Source organism: Camponotus floridanus, unplaced genomic scaffold (assembly GCF_003227725.1).
Source record: "Camponotus floridanus strain SB8 unplaced genomic scaffold, Cflo_v7.5 scaffold7, whole genome shotgun sequence".
NCBI lineage: Eukaryota > Metazoa > Arthropoda > Insecta > Hymenoptera > Formicidae > Camponotus > Camponotus floridanus.
This window is the reverse complement of record NW_020229838.1, coordinates 1,680,024-1,698,823: the sequence shown is the minus strand read 5'-3', so window position 1 is coordinate 1,698,823 and position 18,800 is coordinate 1,680,024. Positions and strand designations below refer to the sequence as shown.

Below are 18,800 nucleotides of genomic sequence, written 5' to 3'. Positions count from 1 at the left end.
ATAATTGAATAATTTTTTTGACTATTATATCCAATAATGTGAATTAATAAAATGTCGAAAATACTCTTTATTATCAGCGTGAGTTCTGATTGGCTTTCTACTTTCTGCTTTACTGCCAAAATGTAAACGCGCCTTAATGTTTGCATCACTTTTTAGGCAGTATCAGCAGTATGTATTTTTATAGGTATATGGATTTATATTATATATATGTAATACATACATGAATATATTAATTAATAAAATAAATATATTAATTATGAATATATCAATGCATATATTAATTATAAAAATAAGAGATATTTTTCTCGAGTCAACAGTCACGATGCACAAATAACTAGACGCGACACGTCTAGCTATCGTTCGACTCGGAAGAGGCTAACTTCAGGCAGTAATGACGCCTCTGTACGTGTGCGTGTGACACGCGTCCGCGATCTGTCCGCTTCTGACAGGGGACAGGGTTTGAATCAGTTTGAATCTCTCGCCTCGAAAGCCGCGCCGCAGCTCGCGAGATCAATTCCTCGACTACTGTCGCGACGTCGCATTCCCGCCCGTGCGATGCTCCCGATCCGGGGACGTCGCGTCGCCTGACACTCCGCGTGCGGTTTGAATCTCGCAGCCGTTCGGGCTGTCGACTTATGTGACCCCCGTGCGTGAGTACGACTTTCTCCAACCTCGTTTCGTTTCGCGCAACCGTCAACTGGACAGGATCGCGATCATCGTCGTCGTCGTCGTCATTGCCAGGAATCACAGGAGGCCTACGCAGGTAACCGTTGCGTTTGTTAGGTTAACTCGCGGCACGACGCCGCGACGCTTAATCGGGTGGGGGCACTAATTAAGGAACGTTGGATGGGGGAGACGGCGAGCACACACGCATTGTTACCGTTAGCTAGCGGATTATCGGTGCATGTGTTGCTTCGTATCAGCGTCCCTTTGGGATCTTAAATCTAAATGTTCGTTCTTTTTATCTGAGGTATTACCCGATTGGATTAACTTTTCAACCGTGTTTATCTCATGCATTGTACCTTATCAGCTGTTTCTAGGATTTTAGATAGAATATGCAAAAATTGTGTAAACAATTCATGATGTTTGCTCTGTGGAATCTAAACACTTTACACATGATATATTTTAGCTTCAAGTGTGAGAAGTTGTTTCTGAAAAATTAAATAAATAATTATATCGATGTATCCTCTTGCAGTTGAGCTTTTCGATACAAAATGGGTAGCAGCAGCCAGCTTTACAGTCTCTCCTGGGGAGAATTCAGTTCCTCTCTGGTCTCTGCGGTACAGCTATTGAGAGGACATGGCGATTTGGTGGATGTTACCTTGGCTGCTGGTGGACGTAGCTTTCCTGCGCATAAAATTGTTCTCTGCGCAGCCAGTCCGTTTCTGTTGGATCTGCTCAAGGTTGTGTCATTATTCCAATGAGACTAATAAGAATGTGAAATTTGAAAATGTAAAATTTGAATACAATAAAATGCTTTGTCCAGAGCACACCGTGCCAACATCCAGTAGTTATGCTGGCAGGAATTGGAGCAGATGATTTGGAGTCTTTATTAGAATTTGTATATCGGGGAGAGGTAAGCGTCGAGCCATCGCAGTTGCCTTCCTTACTTCAGGCCGCCCATTGCTTGTGCATCCATGGATTAACTCCACCAACTGTAGTAACAGAGGTATATTTCTAATATAATTTAAGCTCATTAGCTTTAAATAAGAAATAAGCTATATGTTTTTGATGTAATATATGATTAATGTATTGTACATATCTATATCTAGAGTGGAGAAGAAGTTCCTGCATCAGCGATACCAACACCAAATGATGCTTTGTCGAAGGCGACACTCAACTCATATAATCCACTGAAGCGGAGAAAAAAGAGGAGGAAATCGTCCACATCTTCTGGAAAATGGCCCTGCACCAGTAACACTACTGAGACTAGCGAAAACAGAGTGGATGATAACAACAGAACAATGCCTTACGAAAACAAGGATGATGATGCTACAGATCAGACTGATGATGCAGGTAAGCAATTTATAAATATTTTATTTTGATAAATTAATTTTATATCTTAAGCGAGAAACAAAGTATAAGATATAAGCTACGCGACAGATTTTGTAAATTTTCTTAGTTTTTTGAAATAGTTTTTGTATAATAAAATATACAATAAAAATACTTGTTTTATATTTTAAATATTGTATGATTTATCTTAGACAAATTTTCTTTACTTCATTATTAGACATTCATACGTCATTGCAATCTTTGAATTAATTTCAATAATTATAATTAAGATTATAATTAAGCAGAATGTAAGATAGCAAAAGTGTAATAACAATTTCACTTGTGTTTTGTGTCCGATGCATTATATTTAGTAATGATCATCATAAAACCATACCAAATATCGCTTATGAGAGGCTCTGTATTATATGTAGGCCTTATTTTTCGCTTTAATTAAAACGGACACAAGCACAACCATCGATCGGGTTGAACTGCAATTCTGATTGGTCGTCCTTCAATTCGTTCGACCGAAAGAGAGAGAGAGAGAGAGTGAGAGAGGGAGGGAGGGGGAGAAAGAAAGAGAGAGAGAGAGAGAAAGGGAGAGAAAGCGAGAGCGAGAGAAACAAATTTAAAGCAAGCAAGCCAAAACAACGTCAGTTCAGCCCCGTATGGTAACATTGTGTTTGTGTCTGTTAACAGCGGGCACCAACTGCCTGGTTGGAAACTACGCGAACAACCATCAGGGCGGCAGTCATTCACCGCGACTTCAAGAATCATCCATCGCGGATAATCATCAGACGGCGTATCAGGATCACATCTCGGATGGCGAATCGCATCTGCAGTCATTGATGCCAATGCAATTCTCGCCGCTGCACATACCACAGTTCCACAGCTCTCTGGGTTTTCCATCCGCTTTGTCGTTGTCTAGTTTAGCGGCCACTCAAGCAGGAAGCGCGAATCAGTCGAAGACGCGCGGTGCTTCCGATTGTCCAGGTGTCTGTCCGCTTTGCGGCGCAACGTTGCGCCAGGCGAGGAATCTGCGCAGGCACCTGTTGTCCTCGTGCAAGTATCGGTTCAGTAACAACTCGACGATGACTACGACAACGCAGAATTCTGATACAACGATGATGGAGATCAAGCCTGAAGTTGAATTGTCCAGTTATAACGATCAGTCGTCGGTAACTTATGGGACCGACAGCGGCAGTAATAGTTGCGAACAGATAGTTTGTAAGCCCAGCCTACCTTCGCCGACGTTGCATGGGCCTGAAAACGCGGTTTCGCCACCAAGCAGTATCCCGTCGCCGACGATCGCTAGATAAATGAAGGAGACTCGTCGAGACAAGCACGAGGATCGTTATTGATTATTCGTTTCGTAGTCTTACAGATTTTGTTCGATTGTGTTATGGTGATTGAATTCGAGAGTGCTATGATGTTACGTGAGGATGAAAAAATGAAAACCTTGCGTTATTTGTATAGTATATTAGTATCCATTTATGAGAACATTTATTTGTAATTACTCATTATTTAACTAGATCAATTCAGAATATATTTATGCGATTAAGTTTATACACGAATCTTCCACGCGTTAGTGTGTAAGGATACCATAGGATTAATCGATGCAGTTTTAAGCGGGAAAAGTTCTATTGTGACATAAAAGATTCTTATTCTTTTACTATATGACTTATACGGTAATCGAAATTTCCTATAATCGTGCAATTCGAGTTTACAATTCATTTTACTGCCTCTTTAATTCCCTCGCCACGGAATGGTCTAATAGCAATATAAATTTAAATATATATTAGCTAACTGTAATTTATGAGTATCATTTTTTAACGAAACCGAAGATCTTCCACAACAGCCACAAGATGAAATCGGTGCACATTCCTATTTTGTAATGACGGACTTTGCTGTGTACGCGTGGACCGTTGACAATAGTATGTGCATATACGAAACAATTAGCATTTCGATTGAAAGAAGAAGTATAAAATAACGGGTATAATAATGTATTAACCAGTTTCTTTTCTTTTGCAAATAAAGTATGTGATACTTTACGTTGCGTTATTTTTCGCGAAAGCGAAACAACTTTGGCGTATGCTATATATGCATTGCTATCCCATCTATTTTATCATACCAGAGACACGATATCTGGTGACAAGAATCGAGGTGAGATGTTCATGATGTCTTCTTTATATATGTTGAGGTCAATCTAGCTTTGACGAGGAATTTGACGTTTCAGGAGACGGATTGTCGAAGGCGCGCAGTCTGTCCGATCAGCCGGCGTCGTGTCCGTTATGCGGCGCGATTCTACGCCAATCGAGAAATCTCAGAAGACATTTGGAGCTTCTGCACTTTGGTCTGGGTAATAGCAGCAAGTCCGGCATACACGCGAGGCATCGGCGAACGGACAGAACCAACGATTTCGGTCTGTCTTCGCTAGCGTGCGTTCGTCCCACTGCCAGGATAGACTCCCACCTCGCCGTGAGGTCCTCCGAGGCCTCAGACTTTTCCATGATGACGCCTTTATCGATCGCCTCGTCCGTCAGTTCCGCGTCGAGCGTCAGTCTTTCAGGTGAATCGCATCTCAAGCCACTTAAGATATAGAAAGGAATCATACAGGAACGAATAAATTTTTTGGGGAAAAAAAGAGAATACAGAATATATTGTACAAGAAATGTAGAGTAAAAGAGATTATCCATTATTATATGGACGTTAATGAAATAATTATTGCTAATGAATTGTTGTAAATCATTGATTTGACGGAAAAATATGATACAATAAGGGATTTTAAAATTTTACTGTCATGCTTTATACGCAATGCACGCGATATTGTATTAAAGGATTAGCGGATGCGTTATCGTTTTCGCTAAAGCGATTACGCGCGAATTTACATTCGCGTGAATTTACAAGTCTCGTCTTTACATATAAACTTTGTATTTGTGCGATTACAAATGCTGATAATTATCAGTATTTTGCGAGAACGCGATTGCAATCGAGATATATTCGTTTGGGATTTAGTCATTTATTATATTATCATGGATTAAATCCTTGCATTAGTAAGTTTCATGTTTATTTAAAAACAAATTGCAAACATCTATTCTATGATATTATTTGCATTTATTTTCATAAAATCCTGATTTAATAGTATTTTTTATCGTTATTTTATCGTACATTTGTATAATTGTATTGTTAGTTTTGATCCTAAAATATAAAGAGTAATACATCATTAATTAATCACTAATATTATATCACTTTTGTTAACTAACATTATGATAAGTATTTTTAAGTAATTTAAATTATCTCTTGAAATTAATAATGACATAACTAATAAATATTCAGATTAATATTTCTTATAAATTACATTTTTTCATTATCAAAAATATAATTTATAATTTTTATAATGTAAATTGCTTCATATACACATATGTGTCTATTATTAATACACCATGATATCAAAACTTACTGTTACCTTGTACAGCATCAGCAAATCTAGATCTTTTCAATGTCCATAGGAAACTTGATAGGCCCGAATTCAAGCCTGTTAGGTTCCAACGATCAAAATGGACATCCGCTGCCAGGATCCACTCCTGTCACGTGCAACGCGTCCATGGTACCACCGACCAACGGGATCTATTCCTCGGACAGCGGTGCCAGCATGTTGAGTTGTCTGCTACCATCGTTGCCTACCTTGCCGCCCTTCTCCGCGTCTCACGATGTATTTCGACACGGCGAGATGCTACGTGCGGGAATCGCTTACCACGATTCTTCTCGACAACACGCCAGGCACATGCAGCGCACCGATGTCACCTAACTTGATGGTTCCCGGTGTCACAATCGCGTCACAGAAGAAGCACGAGCGTGTAGCTTTGTGTTATAGACGAATCGAAGACAGCATTAGAACAGAGTACTAAGTAGTATGTACGAAGTAAATAGAGTACTTACGAATTAGCTTATAAAGACATGAATATTTAAGGGCGATAATAGCAGTCGTGAATGTGTGTATATTGAAAATGCCGCTGGTTGCGGTGATATAGTGATAAAATTAATGTGATGAATGTGTAACGATGAATGTAGTAACAATGTGTTACATTAGAAATTTTTTACTCGGTGCTATGTGTATGTGAATTCAAATATATACACAATCTATAAATATAATAAATCGTTTAGTAATGAAATGTATTCTCTTTTTTTAGAACAGAGATATATGAATATAAAGACTTGATTTAAGATTTGGACATTTTATTGAAATTTTATGAAGACGAATTTTAAATATGTAAAAAGAGATTCATTTAACATATCAAATTACAATATTTATTGCTTGAGAACTTGATAATTATTTACGAGATTCATTTCGTCCTCGATAAAATCTCACGAAATTGGCTTCTGCCAAGGAAAAAAGACCAGCTTGTTCGCTTTAGAACAGAATTCAAGATTCTTACAATTCGACTTTTTGTGCTCAGGCATACTTTATTTTAAAAAATTACTCATATATTTCAATTATTTTGGATCATTAGATTTTTCTATCAGATACTTGAGTTACTGAGCCAAAAAAGAGTGGTTTTTCATTTATGAATCTTAATTTCAGGAAAATCAAGGAAAAAAAGTGAAAGTAAGAATCTATCATTTGCATTTTCTTTCCAAAGAAAATCCTTTTATCTCAAGCACTCACAATGATCTTTGAATTTGTAATATATTAAGGATCCTCCAGATCCTCAGATCCACAGTGGTTTTTGAAATCATAATTAGATAATTAAATTCATTTCTTCGCGAGGCCGATTGTGCCCTAAAACAAATGGCCAATTTCTCTGAGAGATCCTTTCGAGTTCTCCCTCTAGGAGCTTCAATAAATCATCGAAATATCGCAACTCATAAATGTCTTCTATTAGCTTCGTTGCATCATTCGACAAATCAACCGCCTTCTTCTCATCGCACTGTTAATATAAAATTCACAGAGATGTAGAGGCTATAATTATATATAAGCCATTAGGCTTTAATCAGTCATAGAAATAAAGAAATCTCGAAATGCAAAAGCGAGAGATGAGATACATTATTTTTTTCTATTTAAATTCGAGTGCCTAGTCTTGTGTGTGTGTAGAATTTTAATTCATTAATTATAGAAATACATATGTACTCTCGAAAAATTGTAATTTAATATTGAATAATGTCTTCAAAAATGTTTGATGATTAAAAATTCATATTCATTAAAAGTCTAAGATTATTCAATTCTAATGAATAATTTCATGCGAAAGAGAAATAAGAAAGAGATGATACGAGATACTTACTTCAAAGTTTGTACGTAAACCGTACATGTCTCGGTGTATCTCTTTATTGCCGAGCTGTAGCCGTTCTATTTTATCGCGAAGATGGTGTATCCAATTATTCGAATCGGAAACTGTCGACGGTACTTCAGTGTCCGTTTCTATAGTCAGAGCCAATCTGGTTAACCGGTCGTGAGAGGACGTGTCGTCGCAGAAGGAATCCTCTTCCTCCAGGAGGAGCCTTGCCTTTTCGGGATCGCTTTGAAGGTTCTCGAGGATAGCTGTTATTTCATTGATGGTGACATCTCGATCCTATGATAATTTGTTTTGTTTTAATCTAGCAAATCAACTTATTCTAATTGGAAGATTCAAAGAAATAGTCTTCGAAATTCCTCTTTTACATTATTTCAGTAATTCATCAATTATCTTCAGAAATTGATGACATCTTTTGCCCATTGAAGAGTTAACGATTTTCAATTTTAGTACAATTCCGAGTTTAATATAAAGAACGTACGTTTCCAAAACTGACGATAGAATTTCTCGACGCGATCGCCAACTCGTCGCAGAGACACATCGGCGTGCTTCTTGCGTCGCTCTGCGTCTCCAAGCTCCAATCGTTGCTCTGTATACCGGAAGTGTCCTCGAGGGAGAGTGGCCGGCTGATCAGGTCCTTGTAGTTGTCCCCGATAGAATTCAATCTGTCGTAGCTCGACCTGCTGCTGCTGATCGTTCCAGTACTTCGTGCACTGCGATCTCGATCGGCTGAATGATTATCGTCCGATCTCACCGATGCGTTAAAATCCTTGTTAACCCATCGCCCATTTTCAAAAGTGGATGAGGAAATTGCGTGCGTCCTTACATCCGTGATCGGTAAACTCAGGAGCATTGTACCTGCGTTTGTAATTTTGAGTGTATTTTACGCACGTCTATTTCTCTCTGATTGCATTTACTAAATTCTAATAAAGAAGATTAAATAAAAAAAATTGAGACAATATCAGAAAAAGTATTGATAAAGTATTGATAAATAAAGTATTGATTTCTTTACAAGAGCCTAGAAGTCTAGTTATACAATAAAGAAATTTAGCAAAATGAACTGATTTCAATTAATGCTCTTTATTTATATTTTAATATTTTTATGAATGTATCCAAGTTTTTTTATCTTATTTTCGTAGAGGCTTTATTAGTCTTAATATTTTATTACACATAATATTATTTGAAATATTAAATAATTTATTTTAATAATAATTTAATAAAATAAATATTATATCCTAATAATTTTGTGTTCACATTTGACAGGAAGAACATCGATCGAGCTTGAATTCACACGATTGTTCAAATCTTGGAGAGCCACTTCCATTAATGTTCTTCAGTTACTGCCTTGATAAACTCAATTGAGTCTCACCTAGGATCGAAGCTCGACCGCAACAATGCCAGGCAACGGAGTTTTGCAGTCTCACGCTACTCGGCATCTTTCATAGGCGTACAAAGCTACCACGGGGACGTTGGAAACAAAGTAAATCTGATACGCCAAGCAACTCGATTCCGCGCATTGGTAAACCGCGAAACTTTATTAGGTCAGGTCAGGTGCCGGCTTCGCTTGGGACACCGGTTCAAGGGACAAGCAAGCGTATTTCTACCGGCACTTCCTTCAGACAGTTCGCGACAAAAAGAGAATGAGAGAAATACAAAGAGAATTGTTAGATTTTAGACACGTACCAATTTGCCCGGAATCGATGTAACGGTCTGACTGTTTTTGGCAACGGTGAAACTTCCGTTCTCTGCTCTCGTTTTCCGACCTGATTCTCGCTTGGGAGAAGATAAAGGGTCGAGGAGACGGCACGAGTATCCGGTATTCTTGAGATCGGATCAGTCTTTCCGGTGTGTAACAAATGGCTTTGAATTCTTCCCTTAGGTTGTCCTGATTGTCGTCTTCAATCATGGACCAACTATTCTGCGTCGTCAAAAATTATTCTGTTAATTTTTCTGTCATTCGGGTTTTGCTAGCGTGTCGTTGAGGCTCTTTGTACCTTTTTTTTAGAGGTGTGCAAATCTGCTCTCACTCCCGCTCGTTCCCGACAGCGAGACTGGATTCTCGAGACTCAGATTATCGGGAGTATCGGCGCTGTTATCGAGAATAGAGCATCGAGATACGGGACTCGGGACTCGGGACTCGCTCGTTCCCGAGCCTCTATTCTCGATAACAGCGCTCCCGATAATCTGAATCTCGAGAATCCAGTCTCGCTGTCGGGAACGAGCGGGAGTGAGAGCAGATTTACACACCTCTACTTTTTTTATTGTATTAAACATGATTGGTACAGATATAAACAAATGACAAAATTTTATATAATACTTACTGTAATGCTTAGTTTTTTATATATATAAAAAATCATATATAAACTAATTTATATGTAATAAAACAATTAGCTTGTAATTAAATAATATCATAATATATCATTCCTTGCAAGTAATATCGATCACTACATGTTTAGTTCTAATTAAATGAATAATCTTGCGGTCCAATAATTGGATTGGATGTAATCTCGCATAATAAGCCTAATATGTTGACGGGCAAAATAGAAGATGCAAAAAGATGTAAAAATCATTAAAAATCACATTTGCTAGATGAAGAAAATCGTAGAAGTGCAACCACGTGTGCAGCAGAGATTGTGTGTACTGCAAATAAACTAATCCTCATCACAGGGAGAGGACACATGGACAAGAAACTCGACAAGTGCGACACATTAATACACACTGGTATTTCACATACACAGACACATCTGACATTTAACAATATTAATAGTACAATTGCAGGTACGAGAATAGCAGTAATTATGCCTCCGCGAATGTGTGCATCACGTACAAAATTTAAAATATTCCAATAGATATTATATTTTAATAAATGCCATATTTTTTTTATATAATATTGTGTTTTATCATTTTTGTTTAAATTATTTACATCATATCGTTAAATTTTTTGAACAAATATGACTCTTACCATTTCCTCGACGTCTTTCTCGAGATCGGGATCGAGATCGTCCCGCGTGAACGAGCCGAGCTCGATTTTCTCCGAGGAGCTTCCGCTCTCCTGCTCCTGTCTCGCCACATCCTGTACGAAGCTACGGTTGTCCGCCGAATCGTCCGAATCGACGTAGCAAGACATCGGTCCGGATGATCGATGATCCTTGCCGTATTGCAGTACCGCGATTTCAGGATTCAGCCACCAGCCGAAACTCTCCTCCTCCTCGGACGAGGACGAGTCGTACTTTGCGGCGGCGGTGGTGTTTCTTCTTCCATCCAGATGAAACATCACTCGGCAATCCTCGTCGCGACGTTTTCCAATCGACGTGGAGGGCGCGTGCAGATTTTATCACGTCTGCAAGAGGAACGACCGATTGACGTGCGGATGAAATCGAGTTTCGCGTAATTCCCGCAAACACCTGACGCACGCCCGTATTTCGATTTGCGCGAATTTCGATGAATTCTATACGAAATTTCACAGAGATTTGTCGGAATAAATTTTACACGCCTCGATTTGTCAATAACAAATCTCTCTCTTTCTCTTCTTCTCGCGATTCTTCGATGATAAATGCGCCTCCTGACAAGTTTTCGGGTATCGAAGTACCTTATTTCGTTGCACGAAGAAACAAGTAAATAAATAATTACGAGTAAATAATGCAATTCATAATAAAAAAATATACATTTAGAAAATATTATTTCTTGTCAGAATCTGATGTGGTAAATTTTTATTTGAAAAATGTTTGTCTCTCATGAAATACGTAGCCATGAATAAGTGTACTTATTTTCTTGCTTTATGATTAATTTTACGAGCTTTATAATTAATTTTACGATTTTATTTTCTTGACCTACCTATTTGTGATCGTTTTGATTTGACAAACTGTATTTATAAAGCCGGCGAGTCAAAATACAAAACGTGGCATGAATGTGTCTGTACAAAGTCAGTAAAGTATATTATCATAATACATTAAATATTAAATTATATCGTGGAAACCAGCGAAAAGTACGTCTCTTTACAGTTCTAAAGTCATACAAGCGCTTCAACTATCTTTGCTTATCCTTCAACTACGTTAAATATGCGCTTAATGTTGAATATGTTCCGCTGAACAAACAAATTTCGGTCCCTCTCAAGTTTCGCGTAATGCAATTTTACAAAATTCTAACATTCTAACATTCAATAATGCTAATTTATGTGTTTAATTAATAGTATAATTATGTTTAATTAATAGCATAATTATTAATTATATTAGTATAATTATAATGTTATAGTGCAATTATTAATTAATAATAATATATTTAATAATAGTCTAATTATTAATTAATAATTATTATACCTTTACAAGAATAATGAAAAGCAAGAGTTATTATTTGAAAATTGTTCAGTCCTTTTCATTAATTTTTATATATTATAATTTTTATCTAAATACATATATATCCAAAAATACACATTAAAAACATTATTTCTTGTCAGAGAATCTGATAAGATAAATTTTTATTTGAAAAATATTTGTCGCATGAATGTATGCTATGAATAAATGTTTTTACTTTCTTTTCATTATCTACAACATATATCTATCTAACTATATTTTATATTTTTATCGACTACAAAATCCTTTTGTTTTGCCAAAGCTTATTAAAGCTACTTAGTTTCTTGCACTTTTTTCACACACACACACACATATTTTTTCATTATTCTAGTCTAACAAAAAATGCATAAAAATATACGAAATAATCATTATGAGAGAAATATTATCGATATCGCTCTCTTTATTAGTTTCATCCATCATGATAATTACTCATAAAATCTGACCAAATTATTCGACGAGCATAATATCCGACATAATGATCGGTGTTTGTCAAATCACTAAACTCGCGACTGGCTGGTCGATTGACAAATTGAGCTGCGATTTTTGAGATTAAACCTGATTAAAATCACCAAATTGTTATCAAATCGCACGTGGATGTACATGCAATCCGATTGACATCTCTCGACAGAAATAAGAGCGTGATTTTCGAACCGCACTCGAGAATCGTTGCGTGTCACATTCTGCTGCAACGATCGTCGCAATCGGAATCGGCCCGTGCCAATTGACCGCTCAATGCACCGCTCAGTAAGCTGGACTTCGACTAGTTGGGCTGTCCGGCGACCCATATGGTCATCCATTTCCTTGACCACCGGGTTGTCATGGTGACTAATTTAATAATCCGTCATTTGCCGCTCCGTGTCGCACTTATACCACGTCGATATGTGTTGCGATTCGTTGCGGATTGCGATTTCTGCGGGCCCTTTTTCCCTCTCCTTCACTTTTTTTCCCGTCGTATTTCAAAGATCGAGGTTCGTGAATCTCTTCGTTTCTCCATTTTCGATTTTATTCGGGACGAAATTGCACGTCAATCGCAAAATCTGATCGCGCACAACTGCGATTCGATACAAATCCTCGTGAAAAAAAATCCCTCTTCCTCCTCCCTGTCCCTTTTTATCGCGCTCGTAGAAAAAAATGTTGTGTATACATTTTGAAAATCAGCGCTTGATGCTCGCTGAAGTAATTCTCGTCAAACTCGGCTAAAACTCACGCGAACGCGATGAAAAAGAATGGATAACGTATTTTCAACAAATTGTGCGAAAGGCATTTGCATTTCGAGTGTGTAAAATGATCTGGTTGCATAAACAGTCGGGATTAAATGAGGATAAACTTAGGGATTCGACTTTCTCTTTTGAACTATGTGCACGATATAGAAGCAACAAGTTTAATTTTAATTAATTTAAAATTCTCTTGATAAAATTTTAATAAAATAAAATTTGTTATATAACTAACTCAGTTTATATAGTTTCTATCAATTTCTTACTCACTTTAAAAACAAGCATTATTTTGCGGAAAACACAATATTATTGAGCTGGCACATGCACTGCAGCAAACCTTAATCAAAACCAGGGTCGCTCTTTGAGGAATTTTTTTTATGTTGATTTAAGTTTAACTAGGTGCTTTCGCCTCTACACTTATCTCGGAATATCGCGCTTTTATCGATCTTACACGTTGTTATTTATTGGGATCGAGTGCCATTTGGCAAATACGCGACGAGTGTGTATGCGATCCCGACGATTCTCGCCGACTGACACAAAATGACGTGTCTACAGGCTCTGTACTCACGATAACTCGTTGACCCGTGTGTGTACCATGATAATTTCAACCGTGTCGAGTATCGACTGTTCGACGTATAATCGTACATTGCCACGATGTTGCTAAACAGATAGAAGCGGTGAGAGACTCGTATATATACAGATAAGTGCTGCTATCAAAACGCACGAATTAATTCTCGCAGAAATTATATTGTAGACAGAATATTTATAACAGAAACATTTTTAAAAATTCGCAATTGTTATATTTTCCTTTTTTTTGGGGGAGAATATGCATGAGCTTTTGCGAACTCAGAATCATTTAATGACTTAATTTAATTTGTAATAATATAAAAGAGCATGTCCCTTTTTTCAAAAATGGTAAAAAATAGTTGCTTCTGCTTAAATTTATTTCCATCAAGACGAGAATGAAACTTCGGTGATTTATGTGCAAAAGATAAATTACTTATAATTTGTTAAAATTACTTATAATTTAAAAAAACATACTTATAAAATTACTTATAATTTGTTACTCAAAGGTGCAATTATTAAGAAAGCAGAAATATAATTACTCATCACGATAACTTTCCCTAAAAGCGCAAAGAGATTTATCTCTCCCAATAATATTCTAAATACAACATGCCTCAAGTTCCCTTGATATCTATTCGAATAACGTGCAAAAATTTAGAAGATCTTTGAGAGATTAAACTCAATTAGTTTAGATTGCCATCACACAAACGCACATGTCATTCGCGCCAAACACGAGGCTTGCAAGGGACTCGCGATTAAATACGAGGTACATACATACCGTTACATCACGGTTTGGTTGCATTGATTAATGACGTGGACAGCGTGCAATGTAAATATTCGATTATTCTAATTCACCGAGTATTAATTCCATCGACACGAGAAAAGTCGCGACCGTTCAATCACTATTAATGCACTATCTGATTATCTTATCATTTCTCCTATTTGAAACGAGACAATAAGCGATTTCATCATCATTTTCTCCTTCATTGATTTCAATTGATCGATCGACAAAATTTCTCAACATCTCTATTTCGCTATCTCTATTTTTTTTCATCGTAAGATATTACGATCGTGTTTATGGGAAACGCAACGAGGTTGTTAATCGTTGACAATTCATCCTCGAAAAAAATCGGTAATTCGAGTTTGTAGTAAGATGTAAATCAATACATAAAATCGTTTCAAATAATTGTTACATTAAAACAATTAATTCTGAAAAGTAGATGAGGTTACAATATGGATGCATCGACTTGTATAAACAAATTAAATTTAATTTTGTAGAAATAAATTATATATTAATGTGAATTAAAAATTCAAATAGATGTTCAATAAATTTTTTGACATTATAAAATTTGACGTATGATTTATTGCTTTATCTGAAAATTCTTAATTCGAATAAATAGCTGCTCCAAAGCACCCATTTGAATTTTTAATTCACATTAATATGTAAATTTCTGCAAAATTAAATTTAATTCGTTTATCGTTTATTTACCGTGCTGAAGAAATCAAATTTAGATAAGCTGACAGGTCGTATGTCAAAAAAGTATACCGCTCGTGTTTGAACGAGAAACGCGCTGATACGGCTTTACCATCGCGAAGCAGATTGCCTTGCAGAATAAACTGTCTTCCGATCAATCAGCTTGTAGTCTAGGGGTACGATTAAAAGGGTACTAATCTACAGATGTGTACGCGTGGGTATTCGAGACTACATGCTGATTTTCATTTTTTTCCGGGAGATTTTTACGGTCAAAGTTCAACCGACGCGACAGCGAGCGACCGGCAAAAGAGGCGGATTTTCGGCCATGTTTCGGGACGAATATTAATCAGAGTGACGTCGACAGGCCTTGATCGAGGGAAAAAAAATGATCGCGCATCGGCGATAACGTTATCGATGTTGGCGAACGTCGCTGCACTCGCTATCAGGTGTAACGATGCATCTTCGCGTGGCTTGAGCAGCTGAGATCGAGTGTCATTACCAAGAAAAGTCTGCAAAATCTCATTCTGATGGTCTGCAAATTTTTCAGACATCTTGTGTGTAAAACGTCATTAAAAATTTAATAACGACAACAATATTAAATTATGTAAAAATGATTTAAATATTTAAACAACAAATTTATTTGTACATTATAAAAGCATGAAAAGTTAAATTAGAGAATTAGAGATTATTGAGAGAAATATTTATATCAATTTTTAAAATTATGATGAATTTAAAATAAAAGTGAGAATTTAAATTTTATGATTCTAAAATAATAACGAGAAAAAATGCTTGAATTTGCGACTATTTTCGGACGTTGAACTTTTAATTTACTATTTAATTACGTTCTTTACTGACAAGAGAGAGACAAATATACTCTATCCAACTCAAGCTTGTTGCAGTAGTATATCCTAAATTAATCACATGAAACACATCTGAATCTATTACGATGATTCGAATTGATGTGCAACGTCACCCGGTATACAGTTTCTAATCACAGTCACCTTGTAATCCTGATCGGCTAACATTGTCTTATCAAAGAAAGCTCGATTTTTCTTGCAGCGATAAGATGAATCGGATACGATTCGTGCATCTTTGCGGGAGCAAAAATCGCGAATGCGCATTTAAACGCGATTAAAACGGAAATGAGAAAGAAAAAAATCGAGTATTATTAAATTACACGGCAAAGAATTCTGAAATTACATCGATGTTGTTAGATAATATCATCGACCACCTCTCGATACAATGTTTGAGATCACGAATTACTTTTCTTGATTAATCAGTCACTCGATAACTTATTACATATAGTCGTTCCGATACGATCACGCAATGGATATTTGATATAAATAAAACTGGTTACGTTTATTTATCAAACGTAGTTTAGATAGAATCAGCATGCTATTACGAACACCATTTTTGACATTAAAATAAATATATAAAAATAAAAAAAAATAAAAAAAACGTAGATGGAAAAAGTTTTATGCAATATAAATGATATGAAATTAAATTAAAAATTAATAATTAAAATAAAAATTAATTTAATTGTCACAATTGATTTTAAAAAATGTATTCTCTTTTACAATAAAAACTGGAACAAAGACATTAGAATATTTATATTATATTATAAAAATTATGCATTTGTTTTATTGCTTAACGATTATACATTTTTTTAAGCATCAAAAAGATATAAATTTAAATAATTATAATATTTTTTATAAAATATAATACTATTGAATATAATAATATATTATTAAATATAATATATAAATATTAAATATATAAGTAGATAATATATGATATATAAATATATATTGAATATATAATATTATTATGAATATATAATATGAATTGAATATATAATATTATTGAATAAAAATATCTCAATCTGATTTCTCTTATATGTTAGTATGATTGCAAAAATTGTTATAATTTTTACTATATTTTCTCCCTGGTATAAGAAGTGTAAAAAACTTATTTGAGCTAAAATTGTGCTGATGAGATACATTCGTGTTATCGTTCGATCGCGCATTCTCTTTTTTTATATTGAATAATATGCAAATTATCTTTCATTCTCTCTCTGAAAGGATTCGTATTGTCTGTCGCTCTTGTGCGAGACCCCGATTTCAATAGCAATTGCATCGCCGGAAACGAGAAATTCCTCGTGCCATTCTATTAGACAGATTCACATTTTTCTATTGTGCCAGATTCCGCGTCCTGCGTGACATTTCGACTTTATACGTCCGATGCATCGAATCCTTTCGGCGCGCGCGATAAATAGATTTTCGCGGAGATAAAATTTCCATGGTGAATTCGCTCGGCGCACTCATGGAAATGACATTAAGTACATTAAACGTGCGAAAAAGCAAATATATTCGACTGTCGACTTACTTTAAGCAGCAATTAACGAAGTGAAAGAGGATGCACATGTTCCCATCGGTACTCGAGGTTACGTAATAATTCCAAGACAAAGACTCGAGGGTGTAAATTCGAAAACCGAGCTTATTTCCAAGTAAATCTACGAAAGTCCCGTTCTCATCGAGCGAGCAAGGAACACGGAAGCCGGAATACATCAGATTCCCCGCGTCATGTGTTCAAATCTCGAAAAGAATCCCCTCGGATTCCTCGTCAATCGACGTGTACATATGTACGTGCGTGTTTCTAATTTTCCCTCTATCGCGAGCGTCCCCCGATCCACCCACTTTCCTCCCTCGCGCCCCAAAAGTTCGCGCCCGACGCTCTCGCGTTCGAAATGTCAAAATTCGAACGCGAGCGGCGCATGCGCAGCGAGATGGCGCTGGCGCGCGTCGCGGGTCGGCGAGTTCTCGGACGCGGGGGTGGCGATGGGTGTTCGTCGGCGGCGGTAAAATCGATAGCGGCGCGGCGGATAGTGCGCGAACATCGTGAGCGACGCTCGTCGTCGTCGACGCCGTCATCGTCGTCGTCGTCGTCGTCGTCGTCGTCCAAGTGTCGGAGTCGAGCGTCAACCGGAGCCCCCAGTCCAGAATCCTCCATCCAGTCGACCGGATGCCGATTACGCGAGCGCGTTCGCCGGTAGTCGAGCGTCGTTCGCGGTAGTCTCCGTGTGCGCGATTATCACAGAATACCGTATATACACATATATATACACGTATCGAGTAGTAGCGTAGGTTCTACGATAGCAATATCGTACGCCGGTCCCCAGGTGCGCCAAGGAGCGGGCCAGGAAACGTAAGGTGCCGACGCGAGCGGACGCGCGAGCCGCGCGCGTCCGCGCGGAGGTTATGTGTCGCGGCGGCGCGTCCCCTGCGGCGCCGAGTACGCGGAGGAAGCCGGGGTCCGCGGTCCGCGGAGCCGCGAGTGACGACGAGGCGACGCGCTGAGGCGCGCGGACATGTCGGCGATGTCGTGGGGCACGGCCGCGGCCGGCCCGTGGCGTAGAAAAACGCGCGCTCCCCTGCCGCTGCTCTTGTTGCTGCTGCCGCTGGTCGTCCTGGGCCTGCTGTCGGACCCCGTCGTCGCCGAGAGGAGCAAGAAGTGTGAGTAATTTGCTTCTTCTTTCCTGCTCTTTCTTCTTCTTTTCTTCTTCTTCTCTCCTAGAGAGTCATCGGGGCGCTTTTTCGCGATGGAAAAGTGTCCGCGCGTCCTGAATTTTTGACAGCTACTCTCTGTCACGTGGCGATCAGGTGTCTTTAAATGTCATCGATCTTGCGCCCCGTTTGACGATTTACACTCGGGTACACTCGGGATTCAGCGTATGTCACGTGCGACGATTTTAAGGATTCTAAATATTTTATTATTGTAGTTTATTATTCTCAATATTTTATATATATATATATATTTATAATAATTAAATATATTTACTTGATTCGAATTCTGCATAATTTCAATTATTGTTTGCTCCAGAAATAGTATTTTGATTTATAATATTCGCGGTATAAAAATAAAA

At 37.5% G+C, this 18,800-nt stretch overlaps 2 protein-coding genes and 1 non-coding gene across 5 annotated transcripts in view; 2 read left to right on the top strand and 1 right to left on the bottom strand.

The window, feature by feature from the left end:
* Positions 1-382: 382 nt before the first annotated feature.
* LOC105256770 (transcription factor GAGA) lies at positions 383-8,967 on the top strand. 3 transcript variants are annotated; one of them, XR_003123548.1, is made up of 7 exons: positions 383-763; positions 1,196-1,403; positions 1,487-1,669; positions 1,773-2,016; positions 4,226-4,558; positions 5,499-5,900; positions 8,541-8,967. XR_003123548.1 is itself a non-coding variant. In XM_011266986.3 (6 exons), exons 2-6 carry the CDS (start codon positions 1,215-1,217, stop codon positions 5,795-5,797), a joined length of 1,248 nt encoding a protein of 415 aa, XP_011265288.1. In that variant the 5' UTR covers positions 383-763; positions 1,196-1,214; the 3' UTR covers positions 5,798-6,150. The 3 variants fall into 3 exon arrangements, 2 of the variants coding, with proteins under 2 accessions (XP_011265288.1, XP_011265298.1); XM_011266986.3 differs by lacking the exon at positions 8,541-8,967 and having other exon boundaries at positions 5,499-6,150; XM_011266996.3 differs by lacking the exons at positions 4,226-4,558; positions 5,499-5,900; positions 8,541-8,967 and adding an exon at positions 2,689-4,005 and having other exon boundaries at positions 384-763.
* Positions 6,186-17,599, bottom strand: LOC105256792. The gene is made up of 6 exons (XR_003123547.1): positions 17,264-17,599; positions 10,240-10,617; positions 8,961-9,195; positions 7,759-8,135; positions 7,269-7,556; positions 6,186-6,917 (listed from the first exon to the last, which is right to left on the bottom strand). It is a non-coding gene; the product is annotated as an uncharacterized LOC105256792 (transcript).
* A 120-nt stretch (positions 17,600-17,719) lies between these two features.
* LOC105255861 overlaps positions 17,720-18,800 on the top strand; it is a 169,528-nt gene continuing 168,447 nt past the window's right edge. Inside the window, exon 1 of the mRNA XM_025413753.1 lies at positions 17,720-18,390. Within this exon, the coding sequence (XP_025269538.1) occupies positions 18,246-18,390 (145 nt within the window). The 5' untranslated portion in view covers positions 17,720-18,245. The remainder of the gene's footprint in view (positions 18,391-18,800) is intronic.